Source organism: Molossus molossus, unplaced genomic scaffold, assembly GCF_014108415.1.
Source record: "Molossus molossus isolate mMolMol1 unplaced genomic scaffold, mMolMol1.p scaffold_m16_p_14, whole genome shotgun sequence".
Classification (NCBI taxonomy): domain Eukaryota; kingdom Metazoa; phylum Chordata; class Mammalia; order Chiroptera; family Molossidae; genus Molossus; species Molossus molossus.
In genome coordinates this window covers 1,111,384-1,137,524 of record NW_023425349.1, presented here as the reverse complement: position 1 = coordinate 1,137,524, position 26,141 = coordinate 1,111,384, and the positions used below count along the sequence as shown (strand labels likewise).

The 26,141-nt window shown below is 63.0% G+C and overlaps 4 protein-coding genes across 4 annotated transcripts; 1 reads left to right on the top strand and 3 right to left on the bottom strand.

Annotated features, from left to right (window-relative positions):
• Nucleotides 1-1,099: 1,099 nt before the first annotated feature.
• On the bottom strand, nt 1,100-10,747 carry ANAPC2 (anaphase promoting complex subunit 2). Its single transcript, XM_036260587.1, has 12 exons — nt 10,131-10,747; nt 8,939-9,071; nt 7,801-7,975; nt 7,261-7,380; nt 6,878-6,995; nt 6,171-6,352; nt 5,840-5,981; nt 5,583-5,658; nt 5,296-5,499; nt 1,911-2,040; nt 1,536-1,771; nt 1,100-1,456 (listed from the first exon to the last, which is right to left on the bottom strand). The coding sequence occupies exons 1-12, from the start codon at nt 10,445-10,447 to the stop codon at nt 1,244-1,246; spliced, it is 2,046 nt and encodes a 681-aa protein (XP_036116480.1). The 5' UTR covers nt 10,448-10,747; the 3' UTR covers nt 1,100-1,243.
• Nucleotides 10,748-11,180: 433 nt separating this feature from the next.
• Nucleotides 11,181-12,678, top strand: SSNA1 (SS nuclear autoantigen 1). Its single transcript, XM_036261483.1, has 3 exons — nt 11,181-11,275; nt 11,582-11,781; nt 12,230-12,678. The coding sequence occupies exons 1-3, from the start codon at nt 11,224-11,226 to the stop codon at nt 12,335-12,337; spliced, it is 360 nt and encodes a 119-aa protein (XP_036117376.1). The 5' UTR covers nt 11,181-11,223; the 3' UTR covers nt 12,338-12,678.
• A 1,230-nt stretch (nt 12,679-13,908) lies between these two features.
• On the bottom strand, nt 13,909-21,794 carry TPRN (taperin). Its single transcript, XM_036261326.1, has 4 exons — nt 20,046-21,794; nt 14,615-14,864; nt 14,414-14,520; nt 13,909-14,318 (listed from the first exon to the last, which is right to left on the bottom strand). The coding sequence occupies exons 1-4, from the start codon at nt 21,792-21,794 to the stop codon at nt 14,256-14,258; spliced, it is 2,169 nt and encodes a 722-aa protein (XP_036117219.1). The 3' UTR covers nt 13,909-14,255.
• Nucleotides 21,795-24,385: 2,591 nt separating this feature from the next.
• Nucleotides 24,386-26,044, bottom strand: TMEM203 (transmembrane protein 203). Its single transcript, XM_036261358.1, has one exon. The coding sequence runs from the start codon at nt 25,949-25,951 to the stop codon at nt 25,541-25,543; it is 411 nt and encodes a 136-aa protein (XP_036117251.1). The 5' UTR covers nt 25,952-26,044; the 3' UTR covers nt 24,386-25,540.
• Between the last annotated feature and the right edge of the window lie 97 nt (nt 26,045-26,141).

Here is a 26,141-nt window from a genome sequence, read left to right as displayed (position 1 = left end):
GCCAAGCGGATGCCGGGGTAGGCAGGCTCCGGGGCTCCACCGGCCCGCAGAGCACGATGCCCCTGGACTCTGACCGCACGGCTGAGCAGACGGCTGGGGGCCGAGGGAGGGGCTGCCAGCGCCAGAATCCTGACTGCTGAAGCTGAGCCTGGTTCCCGCGCGTGCCTCAGACCCTGTGGCAGTGCTCTGCAGGAAGGGGAAGCCCTTCGGGAATGCCACACGGCCACATGGAGCCGGCCACGTGCAGAGGTGGTGGGGGCTGGGAGGTGGCCTGGAGGGACCCACAGGGGGTTTGGGGGACAGTGGGTGCAGCACTAGGCCTGGGTTGCCTGGACAGTGGACACACTCCTTCCGAAGGGATTGTCGCCTGTGGGGACAGCCCACCAGGCTAGTGCTCCTTGGCACGGAGGCTGTGGCGCCCAGTGCAGCTCTGAAGGCCCCGCCCCGGGCAGCCAACACCCTCCCCCACCTCCTGGAACCTCAGTTCCCGGGTAGCGGGTAGTGCTGGCCCCAGTGCTGGCTCAGGACCTCGGACTGGCGCGCTGCCGCACTGGGAGGCTGGGCTCACCGGTCCCTTCGTGGGCACCAGGAGCTCAGCCCCAGGTGCACCCTGGTTACACATCAGGTGTGAAGGTAAGTGGCCTTCCTGAAAACACACTTCACTGGGGGCCTCAAGCGCTGTGGCCGCTCGACTAGTGTGGGACAGGTGGACAGATGTCCAGTCCCTCTCGCCATAACTGCATGTCCCAGGCAGCCCTCCTGCTGGGATGCAGGAAGCTCCTAGCTTAGCAGGGACGCCCGGCCACCTGCATGCCTCAGACGTTCTGAGGAGACCCTCCTGTCCCAGCGGCGGCCTGGGGCTCTGGGCCCAGCACTTGGGCGTGTGCTCCCTCCGCCTCAGGGGTGTCCACATGCCAGAGCTCCCTCGGGGCCAGAGCCCACCGGTGTGAAGCCCCGGCCCCTCCTGTGGTTCCCTCACCCCTTCCAGGAGCGAGGCCTGTCAGGCTGAAGTGGAGGCAGTATGCACGGAGGCCGGGGTCACGGGTCCATGAGGGGCCCACAGAGCCACCAGAACAGGGGAGGGATGAAGAACCAACTACTTTACTCTGCACTCTGGGGTCCCAGCAGGGGTGTGGAGGGGCGATGGAGTCACGGTGAGGGGAGGGACCAGGCAGGGTGTGGGGGCCAGGCTGCCCATGCTGCAGGGTGCAGGGTGCAGGGACGGGGCGCAGGGCCGGCGGCATCAGCTGCAGCTCTTGGGCAGGCGGTAGACTCCGGCGGCGTAGACCAGCTGCTGGTCGCGCACCTTCTTCTGCAGAAAGGCCTGCAGCTCCTGCAGGTCGATCTCGGCCAGCGCGGGGCCGGTGACCACGAACATGCGGAGCATGCTGTAGATGCGCTCCAGGGACAGGCTCTCCAGGTTGGTCAGCATGGCCTGAATGTACGTCCAGAAGAGCTGGGGGACAGGGGCTGTGTCAGCCAGGCCACCCTCAGGCCACCGCCCCGGAGCCCCAGCCCGGTGAGCCCCAGCGCACCAGCAGCTCCTCCTCCTTCTGGTCGGCCTGGGAGGCCATGCCCGAGTCGCTCTCGTCGTCGCTGTCGATGAGCACCATGTTGTCCCGGTCCTGGGGCCGCTCCTCCTCCACCACGGAGAAGGTGCCGGCGGGCTCCTCGCGAAGCACGCCCTGCTGCAGCCACACCGACATCCGCCTGCGCAGCAGCGCCACGGGCATCTTCACAGCCTTGCTCAGCGCCTCCAGGGTCCAGGTGGCTGTGGGCGAGGGGCAGGCACGCTGGGCCTCTGCCAGGCTGCCCTCCCTCTGCGCCTCAGCCCCGCAGCCCCATGGGGGAGCCCTGCCCGCCCCTCCCCCACAAGCAGGGCAGGCCTGGGCCCAGCCCAGCCAGCTCACCTTGGTCCTGAAAGTACAACAAGACCACGGCCTGCACAGGGGTCACTGCCACAGACAGGGTGCGGTCCGCCAGCTCCACGTCCATGGTCACCAGGCCCAGGGTGTGCTTCCAGCTGAGGGTCCGCATGGCCTGTGGAGGGCCGGGGTGAGCAAGGCACCCTGGCCTGCACCCCCGCACCAAGCAGGCAGGCAGCAGGGAGCGTGCAGGTGGGGCTCAGGGCCCCACCCCAACCACCACCACCCAGCAGACAAGGTGAGGAGCTGTGCTGTCTCCGACGCCCACCCCCAGGACCGCGGACTGTGACCCAACTTGGAAACGTGGGGTTAAGATGAGGTCATCTTGGAGTGGACGAAGGCCCAGTGTGATGTGGCCGTGTTCTCAGAGGAAGCGCACACGACGCAGACACAGGGAAAGGCCACGTGAAGACAGAGGCAGCGGCGAGGGACAAGGTCACAAGCCAGCAAGTGCCCGGGCTGGCTGGCACCACCAGGAGCTGGAAGAGGCCGGACTCCCTCCCACAGCCTTCAACAGGCACAGGGCCTGCGACAGCTCGGCACCAGCCTCCGGCCTCCAGAACTGACAAGGAACCTGTTGTTTCAAGGCACCTGGTCTGCAGCCCTTAGCGATGGCAGCCACCGAACAGGTTTTGGTCCTGGGAAGGGTGCTACCCTCAGACACCTCCCAGCGGGTGTGGCCCTGGGGCAGGCTGGGAGTTTGAGCTGCAGGCTCATAAAAGCCTGGAAGGGATGGGCGCTAGAAACACAGGCAGTGAAGGCCCCGGTGAGGTCTGTCCCGAGCACCTGCTGGAGGAAAGGCGGCAGACCTGGTGGTCTTCCTACTGGGGAGGAGCAGCACTTGTAGGAGCTGAACGTGGATACTGAGCTGAGACCCCCAAGCCGAGGGTAGAGCCACAGCCTGGTCTCTCCTTGTAAGAGGAAGAAACTGGCGAGCACAGGGACCGGGCACTGGACAACGGGGACACTCCTGTGTGCTCTGGAGACAGAGCCAGGAGAGTGGCCCGAAAGTTGGGCTGTGTGATGGTGGAACCAGCCAGCAGGCTCAGAGAAGCCAGGACAGAAGATGGGGGGCCAGGAAAGCCGCTGAGGGCCCTGCCCGCCTCCGACACCCTGCGTGGAGGCCAACGGGATTCCTCAGAAGCTGCTGGCAGAGGAAACGCCGCGAGCCTGGCGGGCAGGGAGACAGCCCGAGGAGCGCGCAGTGCGTGCCGGGCGGGAGCTGGTGGGCAGGTGGGGCCGCCACACAGGCCGAGGGGACGCCCCCCGCCAACAACAGCCTCAGAATCACATGGCACTTCCCCCTGGGGTGTGAGGCGGGCTGGGGCCTGTGCCCCTTCCCTCCGCTTCTCCCTGCTGGGATGGGGGTGCCTGTCCTGCACCGTTCCCTAACTGGGAGCCTGAAAGACCGTCACTGTCTAGTTTCCTGGGCTTGTGGCTGCAGATGGGCTGTGCCCCAAGTCTCGTTCTCACCTCACTTACGTGCGGTTTAGATGCTGGGAGTCGGGACTTTTGAGGTGGTGTTTAGATGAGACTTTGAACTCAGAGGTGGTGTTGGAGTGGCTAAGACTTTGGGAGCTGCTGAAATTGACTGATCATGTTTGCATGTGAGAAAAACATGAGTTTGGGGGTCCAAAGGGTAGACACTTATGAGCTGAACTGTGATCCCCAAAAGATAATAACATCCTGACCCCTGGCATCTTGAATGTGACCTCACTTGGAAATGGGGCCATCACAGACGCAGTCACGGCGAGGTCCCTCTGGAGGAGAGTGGGCCCTCGTGCAGCAGGACTGGTGTCCCCCAGCAGGGAAGCCCGGACACAGACACCGGGAGAAGCCGTGTGACAGCACAGGGTGGAGGCTGCACCTCCACCAGGGCCCACAAGCTGGGAGAGGCAGGGAGGCCCCTTCCTGGACTCGGAGCGAGGCCTCGCGACAGCTTGGATTTGGACCCTCAGGAGGCAGAGCTAAGACAGTACATTCTGTTGTTTTAAGCTCCCACCTGTGGTGCTTTGCTAGGCTGCCCCCAGGAGACCGAGACCGAGACCGCCACTCGGCCAAGCGCTGCTCCAAGTCCGTCCACAACCCCACAGCGCGAGGGAGGCAATGGCCACAGGCCCCACTTCACGCACAGACGACGGAGCAGACAGCAGCTCGCAGGCGGCACCAGCAGGCGCAGCGGGCACTCCGGCTCCAAGGCCGTGACCTGCGCTGCAGCTCAGCTGGTGGGGGCTGGGCTGGGCGTGAGGCACTGTGGCTGCAGGCCTGGCCCTGGCACTCGTGTCCAGCCTTGCAGGCTGCATGCTCACTGAACACAGCCCCCTGCCCCACCTGTCTCTGGAAGGAAGCGCCCTCGGGGACTGGGCCTGCGGGGGGCCCTCCTCCCACAGGAACTAGGTTCCAGGCCTGTCACAGCGGGCGGGAGACCCACCCAGCACCTCCTTCACAGCACACCTCCCAGTGCTCAGCCTGCACCTGTCCCCTGCCCCGCTCCCAGGTCTCCATTCCGGGGCCCTGCCTGCTGGCCTCCGTCTCCAGGGTGTCCCAGGTGCAAGCTGCACACCTGTCCACTCATTTTCCGCTTGGGTGCCCAAAATCCTCTCAGGCCCCACAAACCCACTCATGAGCCCCAGAACCCGCTTCTCCACCTGTCCCTAGAAACCTGGGACAGGTGTCCTAACTCCCTCCTAACACGTCTCTGCTGAACGATCACCCGGAGGGAAGGGTTCTCTGTGCCACTGACCCCTGCCCGCTCCAGGCTCCAGACTCCCACACCTGCCCCCTGGACTGCCCGCCCCCAACGAGCCAGACCACCTTCCCCTCCATGTCCTCCATGCCCAGCCCTGTGCCCTAGGGCCTGACAGACAGTACAGTCCTGGTCCTCAGCACCTGGAGCCCCAGCAAAGCAGCTGGCAGGGACGTGAGCCAGGGACGAGGCAGGGCCATGAGGGGCACAGCCTCCAGAGCGACCTGCAGGCCTCCTGGGCGCGAACCCAGAGCAGGCACAGCCCACCTCCCCCTGCGGGGAGTGCAGCCCCAGACCCCGGTTCTGAGGTTAGGGGTGGACAGCGGGAGAGAGCCCAGAGGGACAGAGCTGCCCAGAGCAGCAGAGGCTGGTGCCAGCGGGCACGGGCGCCGGGGCCGGCACGCACGTGAGCTCTGCGGAGGGAAGGCAGCAGGGGAGCGATGCCCAGGCCACACCCCTTGCCCCGGGCAGACACACCAGGGCATCGAGGGGATGGCGAGGACGAGCGTGCTGGTGGAGAAGGACAGTGCCCTGCTGCTCAGCACTGCCTGGCACTGCCTGGACGCGCTGGGAAGGGTCACCCGGCTGGGACGCAGCCCCCATCCAGGGAGGCACGGGAAGTACCTTCAGCTTCTCGTACTTCCTGCAATAGACCTCCAGGGCCTCCCTGATGTCCTCGGGGACCTCTAGCTTCTCGTCCTTGAAGGGGGGCCAGAACTCGCTGGACAGGATGACCGCGTAAACCCCGAACGGGGGCTGCTCCTCTGCGGGCCGCTTCTCGTCCTCCTCGCGGATGTTGGCGTTGATGCGGCGGGAGTCGGCCATGTCCTGGGGGAACCATGGGGTCTCACCAAGGGCCGAGGGGTGGGTGCTGAGGGTGGGAATGCGCTGGGCGGGGCTCGGGCACCCACCTTCAGCATGACCTCGCAGAAGTGCATGGGGGCCTCGCCGAACCTCAGCTTCAGCAGCTCCACATTGCGTATCTCCCTAGGAGGACGTGTCTCAGGATGTGGCGCTGCACCGCCCCGGGGCACTGCAGCACCGCCCCCACCAGGGGCCGCCCTGGCCCTCAGGGGTAGCACCTGCGCGGCCCCAGGGGATCCAGGTCAGCATCACCAAACACTGGGCCAAAGGAGGGTGGCCTGGGATGGCGGGGGCAGCGCCTCACCGCTCGGGGCTGAAGCTGAGCTGGTGCAGCAGGCGGTCAGCCAGCAGGGAGCGGTACTCGTTGATGAAAAGGTCCTTGCTGCCGTAGATGCTGACCAGCAGGCTGATGATGTCCGAGGAGCGCCGCTTGGAGCTGGACTTCCCTGCACAGGATGCGGGAGTCACCACTGGCACCTCACAGGTCCAGAGAGGCCACCACCCGACGGGCAGCCCACCCGCTGAGACCGTGAGGCCCAGGTCCGGGTGCTAGGTGAGGCAGGGCGGGCCGCTGAGCTCCGTGGCGGGGCTCGGACACCACACATGCAAAGCTGGTGGGGCTGGTGGGTGCAGACCTGGATCAGCGTCCACAGGGTCAGGGACCCAGTCCTCGGGCTCGCCGGAGTCGTCCTCACTGTCCTGGCCAGTCTCCAGGCTTGCTGGGTCCGTCTTGGACAGCTCGACAGCCAAGTCCCCGGTCCCGTCCGAGTCCCCCGTCAGCCCAGCCACAATCTGCCGCACCGTGTCCTCCCGTGTCCTGTCAGTGTGAGCACGTGGGCCCTCAGGACACCTCAATGCCCTCCCACCTGACTGCATGACAACCCGCCTCCCCCCAAGCCAGCCCCGTGGCCACATATCAAAGACTCTGCTTAAAACAAAACAAAATAAAATATGATTTAAACATAACAATGAACCACGACTCTCCACGAACAGCAGGAGCTGAAATGACCAGGTGGACAGGGCCAAAAGGCAGCAAAAAGCAGTCCGGCAGCTGCAGGCCCCCGAGCCCCAGCCCAGCCTGCTGCCCCGACGTCTCTGGGAGGCTGGGCACCACAGGCTTGAGCACCTTCTCTAACTAAGCTGCCCGACTGTGGCCCGTTCCTCCAGTCAGCGTGGGGCCTGGTCAGCCGAGGCAGCTCTCTGTGCTAGGTCACGGGTGGGGCAGGGCACGGTGACACTGAGAACAGGGACAGCGGGAAGACAGTGTCTCTGCTGTCCCCTGGGGCCCTCGGGAGCTCAGCTGCGTGAGTGGAGCCCAGAGATCAGCACCCACAGTGCTGACCTCAGGTAGCGGCGGACAGGCTCACAGGCCACCTCCAGGATGACCATGGAGGGGTCCAGCACGCGCAGCGCCTTGATGGCGGAGATGTAGAGAGTGATGATGTCACAGGTGTTGACCCCTACAGCAGGAGAAGAGACAGGAGGTGACGGCAGCAGCTGGGACGACACAGGATATCCAGGCGGCCACAGGCTGTGACCTCGCTCCCCAGGGCGTGAGCACAGCTGGCAGGGGGCTACCCCTCCCACCTCTATGGCCCCACAAGGTTTCTCCAGAACTTCCCCAGAACCTGGCCGCCCCCCACCAAACAGTCTGTGTTGGGCTTGTGCACTACCCCACCTTACCCCCAGGCCCTGGGCCCTGAGGTGAATGGCAGGTCAGCCCACCTGGGTGGAGGAGCCGTGTCTCCAGGGCAGCCTTGAGGGACACGAGCAGCTGCTGCCTCTGGTCTGTCCTCTCCAGGCAGTACTTGAGGTCCTCGACGGCAGGCCGGGAGTCCGGGAAGTCTGCAGGAAGCAGCCAGCACTCAACATGCACACGCACACGCACTGTGCATACAGGCAGCAGCGGAGCCTGGAGGGTGAGCGGCCACGCCCACGTCTGAGGGACACCTGCTGAGTGCCCCAGCTACCTGTATGCTCCATGTGCCCACACATTTAACTGCAGCTGTCCCGGGCAGACGGCACCACAGGGCCAGAGCAGAGCACAGATATGAGGCCGAAGTGGCGGGGTGGGCACCAGAAGTACCGTCTGCACCCCAACATACACCTGCCCTGATTCAGGTACTGGGTTGGGGAAGCCCACCCCGGAGCAGAGGGAGGGGGAACCAGCTCCACTCCAGACAACACAGCCCCAAGCACCCCTCACCACCCTCAAGAACTGCAAGGCCAGGGCACAGGGAAGGTGGGCGGGCAGGCCGGGACGACCTCGGATGATGCTGAAGAGCTCCTCAATGCGCAGGCCCGCGTAGATGCGGTAGAAGAACCTCTGCACGTGGCAGCGCCAGCGGCGCAGTGTGGGGCCAGCCTCAGGGGACGTGGGCCTGGCAGGGCCGTCCTGCAGGAACACTTTGCCAAGCCAGCCGACCACCCTCTCGATCCACTATTGGGAGAGCACAGGTGTGGGGAAGGGGGACCCAGAACAGGTGGAAACAAGCTACACCCATATCCACCTTGTTGGGAGGGTCCAGGGCAGTCCCCAAGGCCACCTGCTCTGGAGATCAGAAAAACATCAAAACCAGCAGGGGACTGGTCCCAAGGGGGCGTCTGAGGCTCACCACCCATGCACCTCCTGCCCCTTTCAGGCGCAACAGCAGCCCTGACGTAGGGCACAGAGCACAGGCTCACCTCCACCTGAGAGGACAGACGCAGACCCAGCGGGGACCACACACGCCCCACATGCAGCTGCTCGGAGTATAGTGAGCACGTTTCCGAGCACAAGCAGGTAAACCCACATGAGATCCCGCCACGTGGGTCAGGATGCACACAGCCCCCAGGCTGCCCAGCCCCGAGAAGAGCACCCTGACACTGCAACCAGGGGCAGCGCAGCCACCCTAACCAGGCCTCCAGCCCACACCCATCCAGACCGCAGGCTCAGGAACACCTGCTCTGAACCGCCCCCCGCCCCATCACAGCTAAGCTGCATCCTCAGGAGGTAGACACTAGGAAGCGGTGGAGACGACAAGTGGAAAGTAGGAGCAGGCTGGATGGCCCCATGGTTGGCCCCAGCTCCTCCATGACTGGAAAGCCCAGGGCAGAGTCCCAGACCATGCCCCAACAGTGTGGGCACCCCAAGGCCCCTCATGGGACACACCAGCCCTAAGCACTGCCTCCAGCCAAGTAATTCACACGGACCTTGCTGAGCATGGCGTGGGCTCTTATATGCTGTCACCAAGGAGAGCCCATGAGGACTGGCCTCCACCAGCACCAAGACAGCCTCAACCCACAGTGAGGCCTGGTTCACTGGAGTCTCCACATTCTCGCTGTTTCTAAAGCCAGCACATCAAGTTTGCCAGAAACCCAGCCCCCAGTCTCCAGGGGACACAGCCCAAGGGGATGACACTACCTTGTGGAACTCTCGCAGGAAGGAGCGCTCGTACTCGCCCCGGCAGCGGTCCTCCATCCTCTCCCGGGTCACCTGGTGCAGGGTGATGGTCACGGCCTCGGCACTGACCCGCTCCAGCAGACTGAGCCTGTGCCTGGAGGAGAGCCCTGCCCGTGGAGCACGAAGAGCACACGCATGCACACCCCACCCACACGGCACACACCTCCCCACGGCCCTCCTGGAGGAGGCGCCTGGTGCCCAGGGACGCTGGCAGGACAGCATTGGCAAGGCACCGCCGCCCCCCAGCTGGCCTCTGCCTGGACTGCGGTACCGCACTTCCCCTGTGAGCAGCACGTGGCTATCGGGTCAAAGCCTCATCGCCCAGAGATGCCTCTGAAACAGCAGCTACACCACAGCCACCTGGCGTGCACACAGTGCCACTGCTGCTGGCCGCTAGTGCAGGCCCTGGCCTACAACGGCAAAGGGACACGTGAGGAGGTGAGAAAGAACACTTCCTTGTAACTTTCACCTTGGATGACCCCAGCAGAAGCCCTCAGGGCCTCCCTGACACCTGCCAGCAACAGGACCGCTCCCCAGGTCCACCTAAAAGACTGTGCCTAACGACCGCTTCATTCAACAGGATAAAATTGTCCTAAGTGGTCATAGACGGTGAAGGGCCTGTAAAACAGAACCTCTTCATTCAACAGGATAAAATTGTCCTAAGTGGTCATAGACGGTGAAGGGCCTGTAAAACAGAACCTGGTTTTAACAACAATGATGATGACGACAACATTCTTTCCTCTTCAAAGGACTGAAGAGACACCTGCTTGCCCAACCTGCTGGCCTGACACCTGACTTGTGCTGTGGAGAAAACAGCCAGCTCAGCTCCGGCAAGCACAAGGGAGCCTACAAAAGGCACAGTGAACCCCTCAGGAAACTCGAATCACGTAGGAGCTTAGTGCGAGCAAAGTGTGAAACCCTGGGCCAGTGTGAATGACAGACACATGCCTGTGTCGGGGACAGAAGGTGCTAAATTCACAGCACAAGGATCCTAGCAACCCTCCCTCTGCCCTGTCCGTGGCTATCAGGACAGATGGCAGAGACCCCAGCCAGCTAGCCAGCTCACCAGCTCTCTGCAGAGGCCAGCTGGACCCAGGGGAGCAAGCAGGAGTCGGGAGAAAGAGGGCATGGTCGTGCAGATGCGAGTACTCACAGGACCTGGCTGAGCTGGTGGAACTGCTCCAGTGCCTGGCGGCACCAGCACTGCTGCTTGTCACTGCCACATCCCGCGCACAGGGGGCTCTGCAGCAGCCTGTAGTACCGGCGGCGGGCATATCTGCTATCCAAGTCCCCCTCCAGCTCCGGGTCTGTGCCCCCTTCTCCCTTCCTCTTACTTTGCATGTAGACTCTCAAAAAACGCCCATAGAGGCGCTGGACCATTTCCTGAAAGGTCCTGGGAGTGGAGAAGAACAGGACGCCTCGCAAGGTGGTGTGGACCTTGTCCCGCAGCCCCTGCGCGCCGGTGCCCATCAGCAAGCCCAGGCGAGTCCACTTCTCCAGGAGCTCCAGGCTGCGCAGGTAGGGGTCCAGACGGCTCTCCAGCAAGCCGAAAGCGTCAAGCAGCAGCACAAGGCACTGGGGCTCGTCGGGGCAGCCCTCGCGCTGCGAGACGGCATTCCAGAACTCGCGGGAAATGTGGGCCTGCAGGTCATTTTGCAGCACCTCCAGGAACCACTCCTCCAGGACCGAGTGCAGACCGTGGCCCCTCAGAACCTCCACCGCGGCCCGCAGCTCCTCCTCCTTCGGCGGGACCGCGCCGCTGGTCCGGGAGGACGCCTGCGAAGCAGAAGACGTGAGGACCCGCGTCCCCAGCGCTTGTAGAGGCGGGGCGGGCGGGGACAGGCGGCGAGCGAAGGGGAAGGGACACAGCGGCGGAGAGGGCACAGGACCGAGGCGGGCGACGGCCGCAGCCAGAGGACCCGGGGTGCGCCTCTAACACAGCGCGCGGCGGAGCGGGACCCCGCGCCGGCCCGCTGCCCGGTCCCCGGGCCTCACCAGCCCCAGCGCGGCGGGCGGCACCAGCCCGGTGCTCACGGTGCTCCAGGCCGCCAGCAGCTCCTGTGCGGGCCCCGGGGGCCCCTCCGCCGCCGCCATCAGCGCCCGCCCAGTCCCGGCGCCGCGCGCGGTGATGACGCACCGAGGCGCGCGACGGTGACGCCGCGGCGCGCGCGCGGCGCAGAGGCAGTGCGCAGGCGCGCGGACCAGGCGCGGCGGCGGTTGGAGCGGCCGGGAGCCCGGGCGGGACCATGACCCAGCAGGGCGCGGCGCTGCAGAACTACAACAACGAGCTGGTCAAGTGTGAGGGCGGGCGGCGAGGGCGCGGGGCTGGCGGGGCAGGGTGGCCCGGCCCCCGCGGCGCGGAGGCCGCTCGGACCCGTGCAGGCACAGCCGCGGCTGGCGCGCACCAAGTCCGGGTGGTCTCGCGCGGCGCTTTCCTCAATCCCGAGACCCCTGGGAGGTGGGACACTGGCTTGGCCCCGGTGGCAAGGGGCCCAGGCCCACCACCCTTGGGGACGACAGAGCCGTGGCGTCCAGAGCGGGTGCGGCGGCGCTGACCTCCCTCCCCGCCCCGTGCCCACCGCCCTGGCCCTCGGCCCGCCGCAGGCATTGAGGAGCTGTGCCAGAAGCGGGAGGAATTGTGCCGGCAGATCCAGCAGGAGGAGGAAGAGAAGCAGCGGCTGCAGAACGAGGTGCGGCAGCTGACGGAGAAGCTGGCCCGCGTCAACGAGAACTTGGCACGCAAGATCGCCTCTCGGAATGAGTTCGATCGGACCATCGCAGAGACGGAGGCCGCCTATCTCAAGGTGGGGCTCGGGGCAGCGCAGGGACCTGTGTGCCAGGCGAGTGAGTCCCCAGGGCGCCCGCCAGCGGAAGGGACAGGTCTGTGGCATGGCCAGGCCCACCTGGAGGGAGAGCGCAGCCCTCAGTGGGGCCCGAGGCGTCCCAGGTTCTGTTCTGTGCGCTGTACTCGGTACTGTGTGGCTTGTTCCAGATTGTGAGCGGCAGAGTGGCAGCAGGGGGCAGTCTTTCCAGGGTTGAGGAAGGGGCTTTGGGCGAGGCTCTGGGGCAGGGGGGTGGGGAGGCTACCCAGCCTGCTGGCACGCATACCCCCCATCCCCTCAGGGGCTTCTGCTCAGCTGCTCCTGACCACAGCCCCAGTGGCCTGGCTCTGGCACGGCATGTGGGGCATGTGGCGGAGGGGGTCTGGGCTGTGGGAACTTCCAACAGGACAATTGTATTGTCTGTTCCCAGATCCTGGAGAGCTCGCAGACTCTGCTTAGTGTCCTGAAGAGGGAAGCTGGGAACTTGACCAAGGCCACAGCCTCAGAGCAGAAGGGCAGTGGGGCCAAGGACAGTTGACAAGGCCCCCGTCCACTGCACCCATCAACAGTTTGATCCCCAGCAAGTCTGTTTTCAAAGCATCTTTGTTCACGACACCAGCTACCTTCGAGAGGCAGCTGCCAGTCTCCACCACCTCTGGGTGACAAGGAAAGCCTGCAGCCTGCCGGGTGGGGGTCCTGGCCGTGCACTCGCACAGGCATGGGGAGGGTGGGTTCTGAGTCCGTCCCAGCATCATGGGAGTCCCCTCATGTTCCTCTGTCAGCAGGTGCCCAGGCCAGGCAAATGGGTAGGGTCCCTCCTGCACCTCAGAGCTCGCCCTAGTGGCCTGTGGCTGTCAATAAAGGTTGTCTTTGTAAAGATCCAAGCAACCCTGCTGCCTGTGTCCCGTCAGGAGAGGGGCGCTGTTGGCTGCTCCCAGAGTCACTGTGGCTCCTCTGTGGGGTGGGGGTGGGGACAGAGCTGAGGATCTCCTGTGACCCTCACACCACCCACCCTCCCCCCATTCCTGACCCCAGCCCACACAGCCACCCTTCCCTGAGGGGCTCTGCCTGATGATCCTGATCTCTGGTGCCCACACAAGGCCCGACCTAGAGTGATGTCCTTCTGGGCTCCAGACTGCACTCAGTCTGACGGTCCACTGCTTCCTGCCCTCCCTGGCTACCCCCCAGGCATGCCTACGTCTAGTTCTGCAGGTGGCCTGGGGCCCAGTCCTCCATCCCAAGCCCTCAGTCCATCTCTGTGGGCCTTTAGCCCATCAAGTCCCTGCACCCCCTTGCCTCGGGGAGTGGGGAGGTTAGTATGTATGTAGGTTGAAAGTCTAAGTGCAGAGAAATGGGCCCACTCCTCCCAGAAAAACACACCAAAAACACCCTCCCTCCCAAACCCAGACTCTCCAAGAGGAATCACCTCAAGTCGATACCTGGACTGTAAATGGTCCTGGTTCCAGGATGTCACTGAGCAGGCAGCCAGGCCTGACCTGGAACTGCACCCAGCGGCCCCTCCACATCTCCCATCACTTCATTTGTCACCTCCCAGGGTCCCGTGGGTTTCCCAGCCAGCTGCTAGCACTGACCCCAAGGGAGCTCGAAGGCTCTTGTGGGTCAAGGACTTCCAAGCCTAACAGAAGACGAGATCCCTAAGTTCTGCACACCCCATCCCCTGCCCAGCTTTTTGGTCCCCTCCCAGGAGGTTCCTGGCCCTTCAGGGAAGCTTCAGACCCAACAGCTGCAATGCCCACCCCTACCACCTGCAGTGCAGGCTCCTGGGCACAGTTCCAGACCCAAGAGAACAGGCCCATTGTGCCAGTGCTGGGTTGGGGGGATTGGCCCGGAGACTAGAGGCACACAGAGGGAGGTCCCTCTTCCAGGCAAGAGGGTGGCTGGGAGGGCAACGGGTGGTGGGGAGTGAGAACCAGCACTGTGAGGTGTGGGGGTGCCCACCACCCATGCCCCCAGGCACAGAAAGAAGTACAAGCTGGGCCCCCATCACACCCTATCTGAGCTTCTGTCCGCTGCCAGCACCTCAGTGGAGCCCTGTACCCCTAGCCCTGCACGCCCCATCTTAGGCAGAGGACCACACAAGGAGGCGACTCATCCAGCGCTGTTTATTAAGTCCGTCATCAGAGGTAAGAATAGACTTCCACTCGTCACACAGGAGACAGGCTGAGCTCAGCCACGGGTCCTTCACCCTGGACACACCCAATGGTCACTGGGTGTAGCTGCCAGCAGGACCCTGCCCCAAACCATGGCTGGAGAGCAGGGCCCCAAAGGAAGGAGTGGCCCCTGGTGCCCCAGGCTCAGGCCTTAAGTACCAGCAGCATGGTTCTGAGGCTCCAGGAAGGTGGGGGAGGGGAGGTGTTATGGGGGGGCAGAAACTGGCGGGGCAGAAGAATTGTGCAGAGTGAGGGTGGAGCTTGGCCATCCTGGTGGGACTGGAGTCAGAAATACAGGGCTGGCTCGCTGCGGAAGTCCGAAAGGTCGTTGTGACTGGCAGGGGTAAGCTGAGGGGGTAGGAAGGAAGTCAACAGGGGGCTCTCCCAGGCCTTAGAGACCTGCCTCCACCCAGTGCCAGGGCATCCTCCCCGCCCCCACTCACCATGACCTCCTTCTGGGAGTGCTCCACCTCGCTGGGGGCCTGTGCCATAGTCTGCTCCTGCCACTTGCTGAAGGCCATGGAGTGCTTTGGAGTGTAGCTGGACAGGCCTGCAGGCCAAGGCAGACATGTGGACATGTGAACGCATGGACATGTGGCCCAGGCTACCCGCTGGGCTGCCCACATGGACAGCTGAACACTCACCTGAGCTACCGTCTGGCAGGCGAGGGCTCTCGGGCGCCACGCTGTTCACAAAGGTGGCTCGGGGCAGGAAGAGAGCAAAGGGCTTCTCCACCGCCCCATTTAAGCCGGACCCTCCCTCCTCCACCTCCTCCTCGCCCTCCTCCTCTTCTCCCTCCACCTCGGTCTCCGCCTCCGCCTCCTGTGCCAGAGAGCTCTCGGAAGGGTACTCGAACGTGGTGTGCAGGCTCTTGTCGTTGAAGGAGATCTTCATCTAGGGCAGAAGGCACATCAGCCAGGGCCTGCTGCTGGCCAGCCACCACAGTGCCCAGGCACAGGTCCTCCCGCTGGACCAAGTGTGCAGTGACCCCCGGCACAGTGGGGGCTGTCAGGTCCGAAGAGTGGCAGGACATGCTATCAGCCCTCAGAGGCTCGGAGAGATGGGCGGCTGCCTCTCATCAGAGAAGACTCCTCCACCTGGGCCTTGCAGGCCCCCGGAAGAGCTGGAACTGGCTGTCCAAAGACCTGCACCCCAGGCCCAGGGTCACATCACCCCAAGTGATGATCCCCCTCAAGGGGCCAGACCCCAGCCAGCACCCTTGGGGTCTCCAGGAACCTCTAAGTTAGAGGGTCAGAGGCTGCCTTCTCGGGGAGCGGAGCACTCGCCCCGCACCCTCCCACTTGCTGGCCGCACGCAGGAGCAGAATCCAGGTTAGGCTCTACTAGGGGCCTCACCGCCTTGGGGGCCCACCTCCTCAGCTCCCAGAAGCTCCCTGCTATTGGCTGGGGCCTCTCTCCAGAGCCAAGTTCATGTCCCAGCCTGCTGGGCACTTGGACGGTCCTGCCCACCCAGCTCAGCATGGACCACCACTGCTGGGAAAGGGCCTGGCACACCAAAGGCCAGGTGCCCATGGGCCTGCATGAAGTGCCAAAGCCAGGTGGCTGCCACATGCCAGCCCAGGAATGCAGCATTGAGCACTGTTGCCCATTTTACAGACCGAGTCAGGGCTGGTCTCAGGCTGCACCGAGGGCAGGGCCGGGACCCTCTCCACCCACCTGAGCTGCCACCTGGCCCTCTCCACCCTGCCCACTCTGCCGGCTCCAGAATTCCCCGGCCCAGCTGAAAGCCCAGGCCTGCTCCGCAGGGCTCGGCCAGGCCTGCGGTCGGTAATGAATACTCGGCCCGCCCGCGGCAGATGGAAGCAGCCCTGCTGGAGCTCGAAATATTAAACTCTCGGGCACAGGACACCGGCAGCCAGCTCAGGTTCCTCCTCCTCCTCCCCTGGAAGGAGCCGGAGGCAGAGGCTGGGCCCCCAGGCAGAGGACCATGGGGCAGGGACAGCAGGACAGGGAAGGGCTTCACAGGCTGAGCTGGCAGCCCAGGGCCACAGAGGGACCCAGACCCTGGCCTCTGGGGACATGTGCAGGACCCACCAGCGTCCATAAACAAGGTCACACTCTTGGGCCACTCCACCTCCTCCCTCAGCCACATGTGCACACAGAGCCCTGCTCGGCTGGGCACCCCACATGCCCACCAAGCTTCTGGGCTTTCCATCTCAGCACTGTTCACACAGACACCTGCTGGGCAAGTCAAGGCCTGGTCCCATCGCCCTTTGCTCCAGCCACCTACACAGACAAGGGGTCAGGGACAGGAGCAGACTACCCAAGTCAGGCAAGACCAGAGCGAGCTGTCTGTTCCCGTCACTGGGAGGCGCACTGTCCCTCACCCTGCTCTGCCCCTGCCATGGAGCCAAGAGGGGCAGAGGCCTGGCACAGGGCAGCTCAACAGAGTCCACAGGTGCCCACCTACTGCTAATCAGCTTGGGGACAGAGTCACCTAGCCCTCTGGGACTTAGGGACAGATCCCCCAGGAGGAGCCCAAGGCAGGATGGAGCTGCTAGCCCAGAGGTTCTCCCTGCCCCAAGGCCCCTCGGTACATGGCATTGTCCCTGAAGACCCTGAGCCTCCAGGCCCATCCCCCACTGCTGAAGGCACAGGAAGGGCTAGCTGCCAGGGCCGGCGGATTAGCGTGCCCTCATTAGTCCACATGACTAGCTCCCAGCTGAGAGACTGAGGGGGCTGGGCAAAGGCAGGCACCCAGCCTGGCACTGTCTGGCCAGGTGGGGGTGGGGCAGTGCTCACAGGCCCTGTTCCGGTCACCATCCTTGACAGCGCCCTCACCCCCGTGGGGGTGTATGTCATCAGGTCACAGGATGCCCCGTGACTCATGCCACTGGGGGCCACCCTCCCAACACCGGCAGGCAGAGGGGCGTGAGGCTGGCACTCACACACCTAGTCACCTGTCTCTCCACTTTGCCCGCTGCACCAAGGACAGCCGCAGGTGGGTCCCGGCTCCCACAGGTCCTTTGTTCCCCTTGCCCCGCCCACCCACCCTGGACTTTGGGCTGACTGGGCTCAACCAGCTCCAGCCGGGATGAGGGCCCCACCCCTTACTCCTCACACACACCTGCCAGCTCCCATCCCCCACCCAGCCTGATGCAGCAGAGTGAGTTCCCACAAATGTGGGGCCAGAGTCAAGTGCAGCCCCCAGCCCAGGGCAGATCTTCTGCCTGAGGGGAAGCTGAGCAGAGCAGGGTCCAGGGCTGCCCCCGTGGTCTCTGGGCTCTAGAGAGACCATTTGGGGGGGGGGGCACCAGCAGGAAGAGTCGGGCGGGGGGAAGGGCAGATCAGAGCAGATGCAGCCAACACGGCGCCAGGCACCTGGTATCCCACCCCACATGGCAGGAGGGTACGGGACTCCACACTGGCAAGGAGGTGGCAGCACAGGCCCCAGAGGGCACAGCCAAGCCAGCCAGTCAAGGTGCGGGGTGGTCACCGAGGTGAAATGAGGGCAGGTGGCCCACACTGGGGCTGGGCAGAGCACCAGCAGGTAAGGAGGTGAGGAGAGCAAAGGGGAAGGAAAGAAGCCACCAGACAGGCAGGAGCCTGGCCGAGTGGCACCTCACAAAGGGGAGGCCCACAGTGCCAGTCCCATGGGAAGCGGGGGTGAGAGCTGAGGGATAGCGCCACCCACCAAGCCGCCCGGGGCCAGGCAGGGGTGAGAGGAGCAAGGCTGGGACACCACGCAGCAGCCAGCCCCAGGTGGCCATCCAGGGAGACAGTGATAGAGCATCTGTGATTCTGCGAAGAGATAACTAAGTGGGGACATGTGCCCGCCAGGCAGGCCTCCCAGGTGCATAGGCAGGTTGGGTGCCCCACCGCCCAGGGCAAAGCTGTAGCCCTCCGATGCCACACAAGGGCACGACAACCTGCCAGCCAGGGGCGGGTTCCCCTGACCCTGCTGCCCAGACAGCCCCCCTGCAGAGGCCCACCGAGCCCGTCCCCCGGAAAAGGCACCGACACCTTCCTCCACTGTCAGCCCTTCGGGGGTCAGAGTGAGCAGTCAGCCCCAGGGCCCGGCTGGCCTTCGGCCCACCATGTCCCTGACGGGATGGGAGGAGCAGGGCAGCGATGAAACCACAGGCTGGCTAAGCGGTTCGGGTGAGGATCGGCCCGGAGGCCCCTGGCCCAGGGTCTGGAGGGGCAGCGGGAGGAGTACCCAGGCACCACTGGCAGGAGACAAGGGCAGCCCAAGGCTGGCAGGCTGCTCTGAAGGGCTGGGCAGCCCCACGCCCCCATCCCACCCAACACGAGTCTGGCACTTCCTGGGCAGGGCAGCTGGTGCATGCCCAGGCAGGAAGTCACTGCCAGCAGGCTGTGCTGCTCTGGCAGGGCCCTCGCCAGGCCACTTGGCCATGCCAAGTGTCATCCATCTGGACCCACAACCCCTCAGGACAGCACGGAGTGGCACCGAGTGGGCCAGGCTGGTCAAGTCCCTCTCCACTCTAAGCCTGGGTCTGAGTCCTTCCATTGCTTCTTCCTGCCCTGCTGGCCCTCTGCCTTGCCCTTCTCACACCAATGCCCCCATGAGTGACCCCACAGCCCTGTACCAGCTGGGGGTGGGGTGACCAGGCTCCAGGCTGCAGCCTTCTGGTCCCAGGACGAAGTCAGGCGGCACATAGCAGCTCAGAAACAGAAAGCGCACCCCATGAGCTCCATGACCTCACTCCTCACTTACAGGCAGGAAGCTGTTATCACCTCATTCTCCGGGAAGGATGGCCTCCCAGTGGAGCTGGGGTCAAGGGTCAGAAAGCAAAAGAGAAAGGAAGAGGCAGACAAGGAGGCTGCAAGTATGGGGTGGGGCTGGTGGCCCTGGCTACGGAGTGAATTGGATGGGGATCATGCCTGGGCAGGAATGGGGTGGGGGGAGTCGTGGCCCCTTGCCCCAAAGACAAGGCCAGGAAGGGACGCTGTGGGTGCCAGACCCAGCGGTGGGAACTGGCAGGAGCGCAGGTGCCCTCACCAGGGAAGGAGCGGAGGATGACACCAGGAGAGACAGTGCCAAGGCCGAGCCGAGGCAGGAAATCAGAAGGAAGCAAACAGAGAAAAGAGGTGACATGAGTAGCAAGCACTTCACCACCCCGTGGCCCTAAGGAAACTGAGGCTGGGGTAGAAGTGACCTCAGGGACCCTAGACACCCGCGGCTATAGCAGCTGAGAAAGTGCATCTGTGCCCTGCCTGCTAATGAGGGTCACAAGGAGCTGTCCTTGGAATTTGCCTCAGGGTCAGACACAGGTTGATAGAATGACCAGGAAGAATCTGCGGAACAAATTCTTGTGCCCAAAGTGTTCCAGGCCACCAAGCAGGGCAGGGCGGCATGGACTGCGGCTCCTGGCCCTGTACCTGGGTCTCTCTGCCCTAAGCTGCTCCTCCCTAACAAGGTGGGGTGTCCCCATCTTTTCCCAGCATCACACCCCAGATTCAAACTCAACCCAGCACACACAGAGATAAAAAAAAAACAAACACTCTCACAAGACCAGGTCCTGCTGAGTTCCAGGCTGTCGTGTCTTTGGGGAGCTGAGGGCCCCCTCCAAATGGCTGTGCCCCTAGGCTGACCATAAGGTAGGGAGCCAACCACACCCAAATCACAGTCTTCCTGCCCCTTCCCACTTCCATCCTGGCACCTGCTACTTGAATAGGCCAGAAGTCCAGATCAACCCAGGGCTACCCCTCTCTTACCTGAAGGCCAGGTGAGCTACCAAGCTTAGACCTTTCTCCAAGCTGGACCTTGGTGAGACAGGCCTCCCCAGCCAATTCCAGACAAAGCCTCAGAACCAACAGACAGGCACTGGCTGGACTGACCCTCCACACCTGCCTTTCGAGGCACAGAGTAGGCAAGCCGAACCCAACGCCCTGGTTTATTAGAGCTCTACTGGGGCCAGGTCAGGGGTCCCCCAGCTCAGCCCCTCCTGGACCTTGCATGGCCACCCAAACCCAGCTCTCCTCTGGTCCACACAGAAGCAGTTCCCCAACCCAGGCCAGGTGTCCTGGGAACAGGGTACATGTGACCCCTCACCTCTTTACCTCCTGGTGGTGACCCTGCCCCCACACTGACCTTCTTTCTTGAGGAGCCAGCCTTGGTGAGGCAGGACTTCTGCAAGGCCAGGTAGCCGCCAATCACCTCGATCTCATGCACTGTAGGGTAGCGCTTCTTCAGTGAGGCCCCTAGGACAGCAGGGGCATCTGAGAGGCCGTCCGCCTCCACTTCCTCGGCCTCCTTTGGCCCGGGCTCTCCATTGGCCTGCAGGACCCCTGGCTTCCTCTTGGGCACCACCGTGAAGGTGTTGCCACCTCGGTGCGAGAGCTCTGATGTGTGGTAGTGGGGAGGCGCACTGGCCCCTGAGCAGGGCAGTTTGGCTTCTTGGGGGACCTCATCCTCCGAGTCCACTTCGTCGATGAAGGTGACGGGCAGTCCTGGCCTTCCAGGCTCCCCGCCATTCTTGGCCAAGCAGGGAACCCCAAAGCCCTGGGAAGGCTCGGCTTCGGCGGCAGCCGGCAGGGACGGGGGTGGTGAGGATGGCCTCTGCCACCTAACAGCCCGGTCCACTAGGGCAGTGGCTGGCCTGGGGCAGGCCCCCTCCTGAGCCCCCAAGGGGCTCCTCCCGCAGACAGGCACCAGCTGGGCTCCACGCTGCGAGTGCTGGGAAGCCCAGGCAACCTCTCCCTCTGGCAGCCTCACGGACTGCCTCCCTTGGGGAGGAGGGGCCCCAGAGGCCTTGCGCTTGGGGACGAACACGAAAGAGTTGCGGGAATTCACTCGGAGACTGGCCAGAGCCCGGGCCTGCAGGTCCCCGGCGGGAATCGTGTCCATATCTGGCTTGGAGGCCGGCCGTATCTCAAAGGAGTCGTTGGCGCTGGTGGCCGAGGAGACCCAGTGGCGCTGGCTGGGAGTGGCACTGGTAGGACTGGGCATGGGCGCGGCTGGAGTGGCACTGGGGGTCCCGGGACTGGGGGGCGGGTGGCGGGGGGGCTCCCCCGATTCCACCTTTGGCTTGTATTCGCCCGGCCCAAGCGCGGAGCCCGCGATGCCGTTGGCAGCGCCGGCCCGGGACTCCGGGACCGCGGGCCCGTTGGGGAGCGGGCGAGCGCCCGCACCGCGGTGCAGGCCCCGAGGGTGGACGGTGAAAGAGTTGCTGCTGGTCTTCTGCAGGAAGTCGCTGCGCCGGGCCCCTGGGCTTGCGCCGCGGCGCTCGGGCTCAAAGCAGGCGACGCGCTCGCCCACGCGCGGGGCGGCTGGACCGGGGCTGGGCGGCGGCGGCGGCGGCGGCGGCTGGGGGCGACTGCGCTCCGGGCTCCCGCGACGGCCCGGTGCGGCCGGCGGGTCGAACTTCTGGAGCAGACGGCTGACGCGGCCGGGAGGCGGCTGCGCCTCGTATACGAGCACCTCGGCGGCGCGGATGCGAGCAGCCGAGCCAGCGGCGAGATCCGCAGCGGCGGGAGGGAAGCCGGGCGCCGACTCGATGATGAGGATGTTGTCGGCGCGGATGGTGCGCACCCCCGGCACGCGGCGGTACAGCTCCAGGAGCTGCTGCACCGGCCGCGCCCCCACCGTGCCCGCGCCCCCGCCGCGCCGCGCCCCGCGCCGCCGCTCCGACTCGAGCCGCATGAACGGGTTCTCCCGCAGCGGGCCCAGGCTATCGGCCAGCACCAGCCGCTCGTCCGCCGGCTCCGCGGGCCCCGCCGCGTCCGCCCCCGAGCCCCCGCTCAGGGCCGCCAGCTTGGCCCGCTTCCGCTCCAGGATCTCCCGCTTCCAGGCGGGCAGCCCGGCGCGGGGCCCCGGGCCCGGCCGCCCCAGGCCGGCCATGGTGTGGAGCGGCCGCCGGAGCCAGCGCGCGCTGGGAACTGCGGCCACCGCCCGCCGCCGGCCTTCGCGCCGCGACCACGCCTCCTCCGCGGCCACCGCCCATTGGGGAAGGCACGCTCAAACCCGCCCCACGCCCCACAGCCCCGCCTCCAGCCGGCCGAGCTGATTGGAGGAGACTTCCCCTGGCCCCGCCTTCCCGAGGGCCTCATTGGGCAGCGTCCGCCGTCGGAGCCGGACTCCATTGGGGAAGGCCCACTGGGGCACGCCCCCGACACCTCGCACGGCTCACCGGTGGCCCTCATTTCCGCCTCTGCGCCCTGCCCCGGGAGCCTTGGGGGCGGAGCCCGGAGGGGGCGGGTTCCTGGCGGACCGCAGGAGACGGACCCCTGCGCTCAGCGTTGCGGTTGACCTTGGCCTGGCCAGGTAACTTCCTCATCGTGCCAACACCCAGCCCGCCTGTTCCCCGCAGTGAGGGCGCAGTGGAGGAAGGACCTGTCCAGGACTGGAAGGCTATCTCCGCCTCTGTGGGCGATGCACAGGTTGCATGCACCCCAGTCCTTCCTGGAAAACGAACTCCCACCTGCGGTCCTCGGCCCCCTGCGGAGATGCCAGTGCTGGAGCCCCTCCAGTGCTGAGAAATAGATTTCTCAGGAACCCCTTACTTTGCCGGCCCCCAGAACTGTTTGTTTTGGAAGACATTTGGAAGAAGCCCTACCCCACACTTGGCCATCCAGGGCCCACCAAGCGTGGACAGGAGTATGGAGACTGTGAGAAGGCACAGAGGAAAGGGGACTCCCTCCCCGCACGCAAATAGGCTCCCAGCTCTCTAATGCAGAAAGAGCCACAAAGGCCAGGCGATGTATTCTGCCTTGTTACTTCCCCAAAGTACTATTGAACTTCCCTCATCCCAAGGCTGGTAGGGGTCCCAATGACCCTGAGGATACAGCTTCCCTGCCCAGATGCGATGAGTAAGCTTACACCCGTTGAGGGCTGCCCAGTGCCCGCCATATTCTTTTAGGTCCACTGGAATCAAGGGGAGAAGGGAAATTGGGGGGCACTGACAGACAGACATTGCCTGCCTTCCATATTCTGCCCTGCAGCCAGCAATTACTTAGTAATGACTCTACTGCTTCCCACACCACTGTCTTTCAGGGAAGGAGCTCCGAGGGCACCTGAGGCAGGTTTTTTTTTTTTTTTAATCCTCATCCGAGGACATTTTTCCATTTTTTGTACAGACAGAGTGGGAGGGAGAGAGGGGAAGAGAGAGGGAAACATCGATGTGAAAGGGGCACATCGAGTGGCTGCCACCCACACGACCAACCAGGGCCGGGGACAAACTGCAACCGAGGTACATGCCCTTAGTGGGAACCGAACCCGGGTCTCTCCGGACCGCAGGCTGATGCTCTAACCGCTGAGCCAAACCGGCCAGGGCCACCTGAGGCAGGTTTCAAATTGAAGTGCCCTTCTCAGTTTATGAATGTCATAGCAGTAAACCACCTTTCCTAAAGAAGCTAAACCTTCTACAGCAACAGGACTCCCTAATTCTGAACTACCAGAATAAAATGGGAACAACAAAAGACTAAACCTAAAGATAACATTAAAAAAAAATTTTTAAATCCCCCTCAGACCAAAGAGTCTGGGGTTCAATTCCCAATCAGGTTTAACCCTCGACCCATGCAGGAGGCAACCAATCAATGTGTGTGTCTCTCTCTCTCCTACTCTATCTAAAAAAAAATCAGCCCTGGCCGGTTTGGCTCATTAGTTAGAGTGTGGGCCCATGCACCATTCCGGTCAAGGGCATGCACCTTGGTTGCAATTCATCCCCAGCCCTGGTTGGGGTCGTGCGGGAGGCAGCCACTCAATGTGTAACTTTCACCTCAATGTTTCTCTCTCTTCATCCCTTCCTCCCACTCTATCTGAACAAAAATGGAAATGTTTCCTCAGGTGAGGATGAAAAAAAAAAATCAATGTAAAAATATCCTCAGGTGAGGATAAAAAAAAAAAACACCCACTCCAAATGTTCAGCTTGTGTATGGCTTTGGCACAAGTTATGCCATGCCAGAGTAGGAGACATTTTTGTAGCTGTGGGACAAACCAGACCAATCTCCAACTCAAGCATCTCAGTAGCCACACTGTATACATACACCATCCTCAGTAAAAGGTCCCAAAGCTGCTGTGCTAGAACAAGGGTCCACAAATCCACTCTATAAAGGGCTGGACAGTAAATATTTTAACCCACTGGTGCTCCCCAGTTTTTCCTCCCAGGTGACTTGGCAAAGTGTCTGGACATACTTTTGGTTGTCACAAATGAGATGCTACTGGCATCTAGAGAGTAAAGGCAGGGATGCTGCTAAATATTCTACAATGCTCAGGAGAGCCCTCCTTGAACAAAGAATGATCTTATCCAAACGACCAACAGTGTTGAGACTGAGAGACCCTGTACACTGCCAGCCACATTTGCTTTCTGCCAAACATTCTTGTTTTCACAACCCTTTAAAACCAATGGGGACAAAAACAGGCCTCAGGCCATATCTTGCTGACTCCTGCTTTACAGAATGTCAGCAAGGTCCACAAAGACCACACACTGGCAGGATACCAAGGCTTTGACGTCACACAAACTACTTGGTAGGATCTCAGCATGGGCCTACCCCATGCCTTCATGTCGCCTCCCAAGGCAGGAAGTAAGAGTTCTCCGAGGGAAACCTCCATCCACCTATGGAGCTCTAACAGGTTCCAGCCCTCTTACAACTGCAGCTCTGTAACCAGCTATACCACACAGTAGTGAGTGTCTCAGCACTCATTTGATTTCACTCCTCATGGGTCAGGCAACTTCTGTGCACTTCGGCAAAAACATTCTTTTATTTTTATCTTAGCATGTTCTCATTTGGCACCTGACTGGTACCAAACTAAAGACCTCAAGCCAACAAATGTGGGCTGAGACCTTTTGCAAACTTCCCACTTGCAAGTCTCAATGCCTATGAGCATCAATCAGAGCACCTCTTCCTCTCTCTGGTCCCTTAGTGAGGCTTAAGTCCGTCTCAGGTGCGCTAACAGTGCTGGCCACAAGGTGGTAGAAAAGTCTTGACACTGCAATCTGCGAGGGTAGGAAACCAAGCCGAGCCTTTAAAGCAAAGTTCTTTTCTCAGGTGAAATTTCTCCAGAGAGGGTCCTGATGATGCTTACTGAACATATTCCTGGCTGCCTTGGCTGGAATGAAGAAAGGGCCATCCTTTCCCCAGTGGCACAGGAGAGGAGACACAAGCTGGTTTACACTTTTTAGAGCTCAAACATCTAAGGAAGTCTCATCTGGGTGAATGGGACAGTAAGCTCTTAGGTCAGTGATGCTGGCTGGCTGGCTTCGCAGGCTTTGCACAAGGGGTACTTTCCCAGGATCCATGAAAATACTCAGAGCCCATTAGGATATTTTACTCATATGCAGTTTCCAACTGCCAGAGGAGTTCAGGACTGTCTACCTTGGGGCTCTTCTCAAGATCTCGATTCAGATTAGCTATTCAAAGCATGAAATAACAGGAAATACATTTTAAGGATCAGACTGCTCTTTTCATCCCTGCTGAGGGAACCGTTCCAGACATGACTGGTATAGAGAAAACTGAGCACTCTGCAGGGTACCAGCTGCAGTTGCTTTCAGACCCAGACTTCTCCTCTCGTCTGTGGGGCGGGGGGTCCTCAATTTTGGGTCCAGCATTCTAGTCGTGGAGAGCTCCCTTTCCAGCTCCTCTGCCAGGCTAGTTGACCCGGCAGGCGCGGATCATGAGCAGCTGCAGGAGAATGAAGACCGGAGACGTGATCAGGCCGAACCACAGCTCCCGAGTCTGCTCCACCAGCTTCTGGCACAACAACATCTCGAAAACGAACTTGAGGCTCAGAACCGTGAGGATCCAGAAGAGGCGGAGGACCGCCAGCCGCTTCTCTCCGTCCTGGAAGAGGCGCACCGACACGATGGTGGTGAAGTAGGTGCTGAGCCCGTCAGCGGCGAAGAAGGGCACGAACACGTTCCACCAGGAGAGGCCGGGGGCCAGGCCGTCCACGCGCAGTGCCAGCAGCACGGAGAACACCAACAGGGCCAGCAGGTGTACGAAGATCTCGAAAGTGGCGAAGCCCAGCCACTGCACCAGCTCCCGGAGCGAGAAGAGCATCGCGCCGGTGGAGCGCGGGCCGGGGCCCAGCCAAGCGTCCCACCCGCCGGGCAGCGCCTCCTCTTCCCGCTGGCCTCGCTGGCGCCTGCCACGGAGAACGAGAGGCAGTGAGCCGCCCCGCCGGCCCCGGCCCTCGGCCCCGGCGCGCAGCCGATCCCCCGACCCCGGCCCGGGACGCAGCACTAGCCGC

Excerpts from the sequence above, each read along its gene's own strand:
- TPRN (XM_036261326.1), bottom strand. The coding sequence starts at position 21,794 with ATGGCCGGCCTGGGGCGGCCGGGCCCGGGGCCCCGCGCCGGGCTGCCC. Across the intron at positions 14,865-20,045 it reads CTGGCTCCTCAAGAAAGAAG|ATGAAGATCTCCTTCAACGA; the intron begins GTCAGTGTGGGG and ends CTTCTGCCCTAG. Across the intron at positions 14,521-14,614 it reads CCTGCCAGACGGTAGCTCAG|GCCTGTCCAGCTACACTCCA; the intron begins GTGAGTGTTCAG and ends CTTGGCCTGCAG.
- SSNA1 (XM_036261483.1), top strand. The coding sequence starts at position 11,224 with ATGACCCAGCAGGGCGCGGCGCTGCAGAACTACAACAACGAGCTGGTC. Across the intron at positions 11,276-11,581 it reads CAACAACGAGCTGGTCAAGT|GCATTGAGGAGCTGTGCCAG; the intron begins GTGAGGGCGGGC and ends GGCCCGCCGCAG. Across the intron at positions 11,782-12,229 it reads CGGAGGCCGCCTATCTCAAG|ATCCTGGAGAGCTCGCAGAC; the intron begins GTGGGGCTCGGG and ends GTCTGTTCCCAG.
- TMEM203 (XM_036261358.1), bottom strand. The coding sequence starts at position 25,951 with ATGCTCTTCTCGCTCCGGGAGCTGGTGCAGTGGCTGGGCTTCGCCACT.
- ANAPC2 (XM_036260587.1), bottom strand. The coding sequence starts at position 10,447 with ATGGGCACCGGCGCGCAGGGGCTGCGGGACAAGGTCCACACCACCTTG. Across the intron at positions 2,041-5,295 it reads GGAAGTACGAGAAGCTGAAG|GCCATGCGGACCCTCAGCTG; the intron begins GTACTTCCCGTG and ends GGCCCTCCACAG. Across the intron at positions 1,772-1,910 it reads GTTGTACTTTCAGGACCAAG|CCACCTGGACCCTGGAGGCG; the intron begins GTGAGCTGGCTG and ends CCTCGCCCACAG.